This window comes from Coloeus monedula (assembly GCF_965178545.1).
Source record: "Coloeus monedula genome assembly, chromosome: 13".
Lineage (NCBI taxonomy): Eukaryota > Metazoa > Chordata > Aves > Passeriformes > Corvidae > Coloeus > Coloeus monedula.
In genome coordinates, this window is record NC_138793.1 from 4,819,692 (window position 1) to 4,832,451 (window position 12,760).

At 40.9% G+C, this 12,760-nt stretch overlaps 1 protein-coding gene across 1 annotated transcript in view; it reads left to right on the forward strand.

The window, feature by feature from the left end:
* VAT1L (vesicle amine transport 1 like) overlaps positions 1-12,760 on the forward strand; it is a gene marked incomplete at its 5' end in the record, with an annotated part of 53,779 nt that overhangs the window by 4,847 nt on the left and 36,172 nt on the right. Inside the window, 2 exons of the mRNA XM_082290276.1 lie at positions 1,386-1,515; positions 5,223-5,438. Of these exons, the coding sequence (XP_082146402.1) occupies positions 1,386-1,515; positions 5,223-5,438 (346 nt within the window). The remainder of the gene's footprint in view (positions 1-1,385; positions 1,516-5,222; positions 5,439-12,760) is intronic.

The following is a 12,760-nucleotide window of genomic DNA, read 5'->3' on the forward strand; positions in this document are numbered from 1 at the left end:
CCTCTTCCCGAAACAATGACTGCCTTGCAGGCATTTTGCTATTTGGAATTTCTCTTTCATTATTGACATTATGGTAGGAAGTGGTCTTACCCACTGGATAAGAAGTGACCTTTCCAAAATAATTTCAGATTTTCCAACTTAACTGTGAGAAAACCTCTCCTAACCTTCCATATGGTTGATATTATAAGCTTTGTGTAGGAGCATGGTGAAAGTTGTGCATTCAGGTTGCTCTTAAACCTTCCACCACAATTATGAATGCTTACATTTGGTGGGATTTCCTTCCCCCTCCCCAGTGACCTACATCCCATGAATGCCATGTTGTCTTCGTGTTAGGGCTGTGTGTCTACTCTATCTTTTAATTTGTTGGGTCTGTTCAGTCTGTCTGTGTCTTGATTAGTATCTGATTAAGGCTCCATCTCGTAAATCCTTGTGCACATCAGTAATGTGACGTATCCAAGCAGTTGCTGGTATCACATGTGTGAGTAGTACTGGCTGCCTGCTTGACTAACCATAAAAACAGGGCTGTGTTTTGGAACAATGGATTAATGATGAAGAGGTTTTCAGCTAGTTAGGAGTTTTAAAGTTTTAACTATGGCATTAAGGCCAGTAATCAATATATGCACATAGTAGATAAGTGGTGCCTTTTCTTTTTTTTCTTCTTTTTTTTTTTTTTCTTTTTTTTTTCTTTTTTTTTGTGGCTGCCTGGAAAACCACAAAATTTTCCTTAATAAAATTGGATAGCATACAAAACACAATGCAAAAGTGCTTTAGGATTTTTGCAAAGCTGACACTATGGGGAAAGACCTATATTTTTTTCTGAGCGGCAAACCTGAGGACTTCAAAGACCTTAATAACTTTTGCAAAAATGTACAAACATGATCCAGGAAAGAAAAGCTTTAGAACCAGACCCTATCTGGTACTTAGTAAGTTCATGCCAGAGTTTGGACTCCTGCCTGAGAAAAACACAAGATGCATTCCTGGGGTCACATCAAAGGTTAGGACAGTTAGATCATGTAGCTCCTAGCCCAAAATACCTATAATGTGTGAGGCTTGGGGTTTTTCTTCCTAAATTGACCTGGGTTTATTTGCCAGCTGGTAATGCATTCTTAGAAACGTCAATGTTTTGCTGTATTGAATTTTTAACTGCCCTGGGTGCCTGCTCAGCAGTCCAGTAAGCTCGGGGCTGCTGGCAGCTCTGGTTGCTGGGCACGTGTACCCTCTGCCCAAGAGTGGGAATGTCTGCTGGGCCCCTGTTACCCTGCAGAGCCCAGCTTTTTAATGCTGCCCTGGAGTTTTCTGGCTGTCCCATCACTCAGGTCAAGTTTTCCTTCTCTACTTTGATCTGTGGTAATAGTCTTGATTTTAGTTTTTCCTGTGTTTTACAGTGGTTTGAACTTTATTGATCTGATGGTGCGGCAGGGGAATATTGACAACCCTCCTAAGACGCCACTTGTTCCTGGGTTTGAATGTTCTGGAATTGTAGAAGCTCTTGGAGACACTGTGAAAGGATTTGAGGTAATATTTTTTATTTTCAAAGTGAGTTATAAGTCTCATATAAATAATCACCAGTTTCTAATCCTTTCTGCTCTGCTGGTGACAGCACCCTTCACCACCCTGTTGAGATCTAAAAGGTCAATTTTTCCTTGTTGCTCCCCAAGCATGAGAATGACCTCTTGAATTAGTTTCTGAATTGACCACTGTCATCAAATCCTTCCTGAAAAGTCACTTGTGCCATGTGCACATCCTGATGGCTAAATAGGAACTGGAAAGCAGGACTGATGTCCTTTAATAAAATGAAAGAAATTAAGTTAACTTATTAAGTTTCTTTTCTTGGCCATGTTTGCTGTAATCACTGCTCTTTTCCTCAAAGCCCAGGTGCTGCTGATTCTAGTTCCAGCTTTTGATCTCGAGATAAGGAGAGCCCTGTTTACAGTAAGCATTGCTTCTTAAAACTGTGTGCATTAATAAGGTGCAGATTAAATTATCCTGATTCTGGATATAGGACTTATTTTGATTTCTCCAGAAAAGCATCTATTTCACTTGACAGGATGTGGTGAATGACAAATAGTTTATGTATATAATAAAGCTTTCGTAAGTGGTTATGGGCTCTTTGGTATCTCTTATTGCATACAAACAGCATTTTGTCCTGCCTCCTATTCCATTATTGATATTAAATGTCTATATTCACTGCAAACTTTCATTTTATTGCCTAAGTAGGTTGAAAATTTTGGAAGTAAATCCTGAGTTAATACATGTCAATCCTGTCTTAGTTATTTGCAATCAGTCATGTCAAAAGGTAATCAAATTTTCTGAATTCTTATTATATCTGGATCTTAAGAAGGTATAAATGAATATAAATATTTTTATTTAAAGATAACATTTTTCTCTTCTTGAAAAGCTAAAATTTGTCAGTTGAATGAAGATAATGGCCAGTTTAGTTTCAACTATGGTTTCAGTGATGAGATCTTCTTAGGGGATTTCTCTCAGTTCCCTTCCTGCCTCATTTCTGCCTTGAAACAAGTCGTAATCTTTCAATGTATTTGTTACAAACAATAACTGAATTATAATTTTGCTGTTTGAAAACCTTTGCTGCTTCAGTAGTTCTGCTCTAGTATCTGTACTTCATAGCTGTGCTCCATATTGAAGAATATTCTCTGAAAGGAGTACAGAAAGCCTCTGCTCTAGATCAGCACTCTCATTTTTAAAGTTGTTGCTATTTTTAAAGGGCATTGTGAGGCTACAGCATATGGTGCTTGTTTGAATAACACTGCACCTGACTGATACACGGTGCCTCTTTTTAAAGTGACATCTTTGTTCTGACTGGGGAGCACGTTTGTGCACTGGTGTACTCCCTGCAATTGAAACAAGCCATAGTATTTCATTTTTTGTATATAATCTGCATAGCCCTGGTTGTGTTTGAGTGATCTAGAAAAGGGTCCACACTCAGAATGACAGCTGTGCATGGGAATGAATCCATCAGCAGGAGAACGTGCCACGAGGATGACGGAAGAATGTTTTGTTGGTTTCTTTAAGGAACTGTTGCACAGAACAGGAGCACACCAGATCTCTTGGTGTCTCCTTGACGTCTGTTGTTACCTCTGCCCACAGCAACGGCAGAGATTGCACCCTCTGTCTTCTGACCTTCTTTTCCTGGGTAGAGCTCTTCCAGTTCAAGCCCTCCTAAAATACGTGTAATGCCTATTCCTTCTCCCATTAAAAGAAAAAGCTGGTTTCTGATGATGACAGCTGTATCAGGCCTGATCTCTCTCCAGTTTTGGGGATGATTTCCAAGAAGTGAGGTCTAATCTGACTAGGCTCTGAATAGTGTCTGGTAAGATGTGGTACCTACTGTTACCAAGAAATCCCTTGGGAATCACCAAGAGGGACTTCTCTGCATTCTTTTTGGTAATCATTTATGATTTATGGCAAGAATATAGGGCATATTAACATCTGCACTAGTTAATCCTAGCAGACTTTCTATTTTAGATGCTTCTCTAAGAGCAAAAGGGAACCACAGAGTGATTACCAGTGAGGCATTGTTAATTTGAATGTTTTTCAAAAGGAGGAGGCATTTCAGTGAAATTGGAATGACAGCTCAGTTTCAGCATTCTCATTCTAAAAAGAGACAAATCCTTCAGAACTGTTAGCAGCATCTTAGCTTTGAGCAAACCTGCAATATCCCAAAGCCAAAGTGGTGAGAAGCACTCAGGAGACCAAAATGTGCTTGTGCTGTAAACGTTTGCCTGAAGGCAAAAGTGTTGTGCTTTACTCCATACCTGTAGTTTCTAAAGCATTAGAGAGTATTAGTAGAATGTGAGAGTATCAGGCAGATGAGCAAAGTTACTCTAGAGGGACAGCTGCTGTTAGTTTTAGTTAAAACACAAAGACCTGGAGTTTGATGCTATTCCTGTCTTATCCTGTGGCTCCACTGAACAGCTCCTTTTGTGGTTAAGGATGTTATTTTGGTTGGTGTATTCCAGAAAGACAAAGGGTCTGAAGCAAGGTGAAAGATGCCATGGGGTTGCTGGTGGCAAGCAATTATTGAGACTTTTTAAGAGTTGTGCCTGTGAAGATTTTAATACACACTGGCCAAACATTTGCTCAGTGTGGCTGTCCCTTGTAGACCCAGCAGCCCAGTTCCAGGGCTGAAGGTGAGCGTTGCTTTACAAGTCTGGCTGTGCCTTGTTGTTACTCTTGGCCATCTGAGAAGAGTCAGTATCTCTGATTTAAAAACCTGAAGCTGCAATGAAGACCATATACAAACATATGAGCTTGATGTGCCGGACCTCTGAAAGGTTCCTAGGAGCAGCCAGCTGTATCTAATATTTACAGAAAGCCTTTATATCTCCATAGTGAATTACTCTTTCGCTACCATATATTTTCAGAAGAAACTGAGTAGAGAAATGTTGCATTTAAGGTAATATTTCATTGCTCCTTTAAATCCTGTCAAATTCACTTTGCAGATTTAACAGTGCCTTAAAATCCAAAGGTATATTTTTGATGTTTAAGGCGGCTTATTTGAGGTTGTAGAATCAAATTCTGCTCTGATGCATGGCTGTGGAGATTACAATCATGGATATGTCCTGGTAGAATCAGTTAATAGGATAATAAAAACAGAGAGTGGATACAGATGGTGTTATCTTCTGAATGAGAGCTTTTGCAACCCTTTCATGTGCTCCATCTACCAGAGTACAAGGCCTCCTCACTCCACAGAGAGGAAAGGTGGCTCTAAATTAGTGTGAGGATTGAGAAAACAAAATGAAAATTATCCTAGATGTAATTTTCTTTATTGCATGCTTCTCATCAATATAATTATAACCTTTTCCCCTCATTTCTTTATCTTTAAGCAAAATTCCTGGTTATTAGTAAGAAGAATGCTGTTTTCATTGTTTACCTTTGTTATTTGAGAGCTCTGCTAGCAAAAGATGATCTGTATTAGTGATGAGAAAGACTGCTCTATCAGACAAGAGTGTAGCAAAAAAAAAAAAAAAGAAGAAGAAGAGGTGGCTTTAACTTCTTTTGGTTATTTTTGTTACATTAAAAATGGTAAAAGCCCAAAGCTGAGCAGCTTAACTGCTGTTTTGTCAAAGATGTGGAGCACCATTTTCCTCACAGTCAGCCAGTGACCCACACCTTGAACAGGACTTGCAGGTATTGCAGGTTGCTCTCTACAGTCTCAGTTGCAGTCAGATCCTCAACGTTGTTTTCTTCCTTGTTTGTAGATTGGAGACAGAGTCATGGCTTTTGTGAACTACAATGCCTGGGCTGAAGTAGTGTGTACCCCAGTAGAATTTGTCTACAAGATCCCAGATGACATGAATTTTTCTGAAGCTGCTGCATTTCCCATGAACTTTGTAACTGCCTACATGATGCTCTTTGAGGTTGCTAACCTGAGAGAAGGCATGTCTGTGCTGGTACACTCGGCAGGAGGTGGGGTGGTAAGTTGGAACTTTTGTTGCTTTCCTGTCACTGAGTAACTGAAGGAGTCTGATGTGTCTTGGTTCCTGAAATGAGCCAGAACTTGCAGTTTGATTTGATATCCCTGTGTGTGAGGGATTGCACTGGGAGGAACTGCATCTGCTTTCCCATCCAAATGCTGATGTGAATGGTTGGCAGGAGCTCTTGGTGAAATAAAAATGTTGTGACACTAAACTCTGAAAAAACCTCACGAAAAATCCCCTAATTGGTTGTCAGCAGATCAAGGATCAAGTGTTGTCCCAACTACTGCATTCCTGAACTTACACATGTTGTACTTTCATGTTAAAGAAGGGTGTAGTGAAAGGAATAAATAAGCTCCCTGCACAAGGTCTTTGTAGGTAACCCTAATCCTCCATACAGTACTCGTCCCTCTTGGAATACACGTGCACATACAACATGTGAATGTGTGTGATGCTTTCACTGTGAAAGATTTCTTTTTCCCCTGTGTTGTAGATGGACTGAAGGCAGTGAAAAATTCTCATGTGAACCCTGAGGAAAAGGTACAAATTCTAAATTGGAGCCAGTGGTGGCTGCTGCATGTTACAGTTTGGATCATTCCTGCGGAGGCATTGTGTGGCACGGGCAAAGGATGAGTTTATGGGAATACCAGGCCACACAGTGAAATAAAGAGTTGGGATTTTGTGTTACCAGTTCCTTGAAGTATCTTTTAGGAAAATCTCTATCCTTTGGAAAAATATTAAAGTTTTGTGCAGAATAATAAGATATTGACTGGGAAGTTTGTTTACATTTGAAATTATGCAGTCCATTTTCGTAAGACAGATTTTTCGAGCTGAGCCATTAGCAGATACCAGCCTTTGAAACTGGAGTACCTTTTCTGTGTTCTTGTTATGGCTTATTTATGCTAAATTAATGTTCTGTTTTCTACTGAGGTCTGGTGGGCAGCCCCAAACACGCCATCCTTAATTCTGTACCCTTAGACCTTCTTTCGGGTTCTCATATAAATGAAGGCTGTAATCAGTGGAATAAATTCATGAGTTCCCTGTACAAGGTATTTTTAGCTAACCATAATCCCACTGGCAGTAAAGGGTTGGTCCTATTGGAATACTCGTGTAAATGAACGGAATTTATAATCGTATTATGCTCTGGCACAGCACAGCCCCGAGTGTTATGGCTGACTATTGTTCTGTAGTGGGAAATCTCTTCGTGTGGAATTCAGGGCTGTTAAAGCAACATGGGGCCACACATTCAGGGGAATATTCTACAGGAATCAAAGTCTCAGCTGTAGCTCTAAGGCCATTTGCCCACCTGGCAGTGTACAGGCCCTGTGTAGGCTGAGCATACAGAATTAGCCCCAAAACAATCCCTGCACATACCTGTGTATCTAGAGAAAATGAACTCCTCCTTTTTAAGATTTCTGTGTTTCTTTCTGACCTCAGTTGCCTCTGTTACTTCCTTCTTCTTTTCCTGTCATGCTTTGTTAATGTCAGCTCTCACGTATCTTCTGCTCTAGTGCCCAGCTTCTGTGCTGGGCTGTTCCTGGAAGGAGCTGCTGGCTTCCTCTGTCATCCCAGCTGTTCAGTGGGCAGCTTTTGGCTGGTCCTCTGCTGTGGCTGCTCAGAACCTTCTCTGAGAGAAGCTAAGGGAGGGATGGATCTTGCTTGGCTGCCAGGAGAACAAGGAGAAATCAGATCCATCACTTGCTAAGCAGTTAAATAAACCAGAGTTTCCAAGGAAAAGACCAAACATGCAGGAAGAGCAGCCAGGCTGGCCAGTAAGTGACGAAGGGCTGTGTAGGATCCAGGGGGGACTGTAAATGAGAGGGAGACCATGTGATGAAAGGGCTGGCCAGCCTGCAAGCCAGGATGCTGATCATTGTCCCAGGGCCTCACACAGTCCCTTGTTCCTTGTAAGGGAAGAACACGGAGAGCAAGAATTCGAAATTTTCCCATTGCTTGATAGGTTTTTGAGGTAAAATACCACTCTGAAGATGCATGGATTTTTTTTTCTTTCTGCTAAGCAGGCATAAAGATTTCAGAAGGGTCTGTGTTACCTTAATAATCTGTCTGTTGATCCTTTGAGAAATCTGACAGTTTCAATCAAACAAATCATTCTCACAAAGATCTTTGTTAATGAACAGAAAACTGTCACTGAAGCTGCTGTAAGAAGATCTCTTTTTGTGCTGTTGCTTTAATAGATAGAATGCCCTTCCCCGCTTTCAGCAAGTGGGAAATCTGTCCAGTTTGTTTCTAAATGTCAGAGAAATTCCAGAACACTTTCATGAGACAATAGGCTCCCTGTGGGACTAGAAGTTTCTAATTGTTCATTTCTCATTATGCAAGATCATTATTTTAGCTGCTTCAGGCAGTTTATGAAAAAGAACTTGTTGCTTCAAAAATGTTTGTTAGGTTCTTTGTTCTGGCTACTCAGTCCTGTTTAGGAAGATCCTGCAGCTTTTACAATAAATGGAGTCAAGGAGAATTCTCTAGGACTTTTACTCTTGTGTATTATCTCAGTTTATTTATGTGGCCTTCTTTTTGTTGGTAGATATTTTTGGTAGTGAGGTAACTATAGCAATTGTCTTCCCAGCTGTGCCTGGAGTGTGATTAGTAGGGAACCGTATCCTTTAATGTCTGACAGGTTGCTTTAGATAAGTCAGTTTATTTATTCCAGAAGTTCCAGGGGACATCAGAAGATTAGGGAGAGAAAAAGGAAATATAACCAAGATGACTTGTCTTGAAAAATGTCTCACACACCTGTCTCTGTGTTACAGACTTGAATCAAGTTCCATATACCAAATGAGTGCCTTCCCTGCCACCCACTCCCTGGAGAGGTCAGGGCATCGTGCCATCTTCCCTGGTCAGGGAAGGAGACGTGGCCACTTGAAGGGAAGCACTTTGTGTCCATGAACCAAGAGAGAGGTGGACACCCACAAATTCTGCTGCTGACACTTGGTACATTGTACCCTTCCCTCAGAAGAGGAGCTGCTGCAATGCTTACAAGGGGGGATTGAAAGGAGAGATGACATTTGGTTTTCATAGGGCCAGCTTGTTGATTTTGATTGCTTGGAAAGGGGACTGCTTTGGCTTTCCTGTCTCTTTTTTTCTCCTTGGGACAGGGGCTGTTAAGACAGACTGACCCTCAGCTCTCACCCTGGACAGTGAAGGAGGCTGAAGAAATTTCAGGAGCCTTCCCAGAAAGCGCAGAACAGGCAGGCTCACAGCTGCATTCCATGATTCCCTCAGGCTTTGACAAGAGATGAATACTTTTTAAATCCTGCTGCTGACTGAGATTCTAACAAGGTTGCCATTTGCTCCCTTTCAGGCCTCTGCTTGGCAGGACAATTAGGACTTCTGATTAAACTGTTAAATTGAATAGCAGGGCAGTTCAGTAATTAACAAAAAAATATAATTGTCTAATACAAATCGAGTTTAAATGCTTAAAGCGAGGGAAATGTTTGTGTCCTTCTGAACTGATTGCTAAAATAGGGAGAAAGCCATAACATCAGCAGACATTAATGCTCAAAATGATGACTGCAAGAACATGAGACTTACTGTAGAACATATATTGGTTTATCTTAACTGTGAAACACTGTAGTTTGAAATGACTGTAAGGCAATGGAAGAGTAGCTTCCTTCACATATATACTCCTAGATCTCTTTAAAGTGAAGCAAAGTGGTGACTGAAGAAAATACCCTGAGAAAACCGAGCAGTAGTGTGCACCCTGCTGGGACTGGTCTGCTCTAAGAGGCAATTAGTTCTTTAAAATGAAGACTAAGTCAGTGCATTCAGTGCAAGTCACAGCACAGGCATGGATGAGATTATAAAGTTTTGCTTAAAATTATGAATGTAAACTGTTGAATTAGTATAAATACAGGACTGTTATATTAAAAAAAAAAAAAAAAGGGAAAAAACCTTATCTTTTCTTCTTGAGCTTCAATAAATCCAGTCCCTATTTCTGTGATATCTGCCTGGAAAATGAATTCCTGCAGGGCTTTATATTTGTGAGAGAGAGCCATTATGCCCATTTGCTTATTTGTTTGTTCTTCATGTACTTCCTATTCTGAATATTTAGAGCACAAAGCTTTGGTTATTTACCAGGTTTTTGTAAACACCAGTCTCATCACTTAACCCCTCAGACTCAAGGCAGAATTATAAGCCAATTCTTTAGCATTTTGATCTTGCAGATGCTAAAAATAAGCTGCCTTCCATGCAGGAGCATTGATTGCTTCTCCTGGAGCTGTTGTCTGACCTTCCCTTTCAGGCTCAGCAGCAGAGGAAGTGCAAGCAGAGTAAGTTACAGATGCAGTTCTCATGTTCAAATTTGAAGGGTAAATCTGACTTGGCAACAGATCTAGGCCATCCTGGCAGGATTTGTTACTGCTTGGCAGGAACCCTCTTTTTTATTGTGTCTCCCCTGCATACATTGCAAATATTTGAGAATGTGTTCCCTGCTGAATCACTGGAGTGGTGATATTTTGTCTGACAAAGAACTGGCATTTCTTAGTGAATCTAGTCACCTGCTATCACAGACAGCATATAGGAACCCTTTCAAGAGAACAATCTAATTTCTTCTTGAAAAAATACCTGTGTGTTTATCCACTCAGAATCTCTCTACTCTGTCTTGCTCTGTGAGAAAGCTTTTCAGACTTTATTTATGGCCAGTTAATGTATCTTTGTTCCTCTCCTGGTGTTGTCCATTAATTAAAATAGCTCCTCTTTCCTCTTGAGGCACTTCTTTCAGATCTTTGTGATAGGATATGTATGTGTTTATGGCTACAACGCTCATCATGAAATCTCTCCTTGGCCTATATTTTTCAGGCTGAAAGCAGGTTTGTTTGGTCATACCCTGTTTTTGTAAGGTTTGGTGTCTCTTTCCTCGGTCATCCTCCAGGCAAGTCCTGCTCCAGGCAGATGAGGATGTGTTTCCTGGGCTCTGAGCTGTTAGGGAGCACAGCAGCAGTAAGATGGTACGAAAGCCAGATCCTGTTAAAATAGGTCTCACAGCATTTGTGATCCTTTCAAATATTGTATGGGTAGGCTGCTCTGTCTGCACTTAGCAGGGAGGAGCACATTAAATAGCACTCCTGTGTTTGAGTCAGAACTCCTTGAATGTGACTAATTAGAACTGGCTCTTCTCTTGGATGGTCCTGGCCAGCACACTGTGCCATGGCACTAATCCAGCCCACTTTGCTGACACCTTTACTTGGTACCTTGGAAAAGAGCACTTGCTCTTTTCATATTAGGAGTTCACAGCTGCTCTGTGTTTGATGAAGTGCTTTCCTCTAGTTTCATCTGCAGCAGCCAAGGAAGGGAATAAATCAGCTCACACACTGTGTAACCAAGTCTAGGCTGCTGTAAGTACCAAGCTGTTCAAGCCAGGCAGGGCAGTGGAGGCTGAGCTGCTGGTACATGCTTCTTCTGAAGCAGCGGATGTGCTCTCTCCCTCAGCAGCACTGCAGAGTCCTGGTGCCACAGCCAAGCCCATTTCCAGACACTGCCTCAGAGCATGATCTGTTAATCAAACACAAAAGCCCAGCAAGCCATGCACAGAAAGCGATTTCCCTGACCAAAGCAAGCTGCAGCCTTTGAAGGACTTTCTTTTTGCCTCTCACAGCCCTGTACTCCCCAGAGGACATGTCCTGTCCCCAGGTCACCTGCAGAGCCAGGTCACAGGCAGTGCTCAGCTCTCCCTTGGCTGTTCTGCCTTTCCAGGTGGAGTTTGTTTCCTCTGGATGGGTTTTGCTTGGGTACGTTGTCATAGTTCCACTGAACTGCAGAGGATTTGTGCCAGATGGAGATTCAGCCCTGAGTTTTTGATGCAGCTCAGCTGCACAATTTTGCAAAGGGGCAAGAAAAACACACCCTGCTAATTGTTGCAGAAAATGTTTTGAGGGTGAGAGAGATCATTATCTCAGGGTCACTTTTCCCTTCCCTCCACTCCAAAACTCATTTGTGGTGCACTGAGTGTAGCAGATGCTGCCTTATGCTTGTCCAATAATCACATTTTAGTTTGTGCACTCTGCATGTTCACCCTAGTGTTTGGTTTCCAATTTCCTTTGCTGTAATTGGGCAAATGACGCCTTCAGGAGATGAAATGTTGTGTATCAGACTTCACCTAACACCAGAGAAGAGTTTTCCTGATGCCACGAGATCAGTAGATGATTCCCCTTGCAGTTTTCGTGCTGTGTTTGAGTACATCACACCACTTTCAGGTATGGTTATGTGGAATCACAGCAGTTTGGAATTTGGATTCTTCTCACGTTTGGTTCCAGACAAGTTTCTTGTGCAAGATAAAGTCTGAATGCTATTTTTAAAAATGCTGTAGCACCTTTGGGCTGCAGAAATATATCATAGAAATGGTAATTCTTTACTGATGTAGTTTTGCAGGGTGGTATCTTTTACATGGTTTATTCTCTCCTGCTATCAGGCTGTCCTCAGTTTATATAATAGCAAAAAAGATACTTTTCTTCTTGAGAAGATTCTGCCTCATAGCTGCTGTAATTCAGTGTGGAGCTGACGCATCAGGCATCAGGTCAGACTCTTTGGGAAAGCCACTTACTTGTACACCTTATTTATATTTCATCCAGAACTGTTTGTGTTAACAAGTTAATTAGATTAGTAAGTTTCCTTCTATTCATGCTTTCTATATTGACTTTCAAATATCAATGACTTTTTTTTCTTTGAAATTGTTGAAATGCACAGAACAGTCAATTTCATTGTTACTTCCTAGAAAACAACTTTTCCATTCTTTTAGGTGATTATCTCAGTATGAGAAGGTTCCAATCCTTCAGGCTTAGACATGGGTTTTAAAGCAATGGAATGTGAAGAAATCTCAATTTTTTTTTTTTTGGCGGATCTAAAACTACTGTAAGGATATAAATTTATATTAATTTCTGTAATAATCATATGTGTAGATTAGGTTCAACATACTGGTTTTATGAATTGACAGGATACCTTGAAAAGGAATCCATCAAGCAGACTGTGAAGCTGGAGACACATCCAGCATTAGCAGACATCCTTCATTCCACAAGCTATTGATTTCTTTAATCTAAGCTATGTAATCCAAGCCATTAATTTCTCTGAGGTTTCACCACATGATGTTCTGCCTCACTGGAAACGTTCAAAAAATGTGTGGATGTGGCACTTGAGGACACGACTTAGTGATAAAACATGGTGATGGTGCTGAGTTGGTCTTGATGGTCTTAGGGGTCTTTTCCAACCATAATGACTCTATGATTCTGTGATAAGTAGTGTATAAAATATATGAATATATTAAAGGAGATCAATTCCGCTTCAAGGGAATAATTTGTAACCATGTCTAT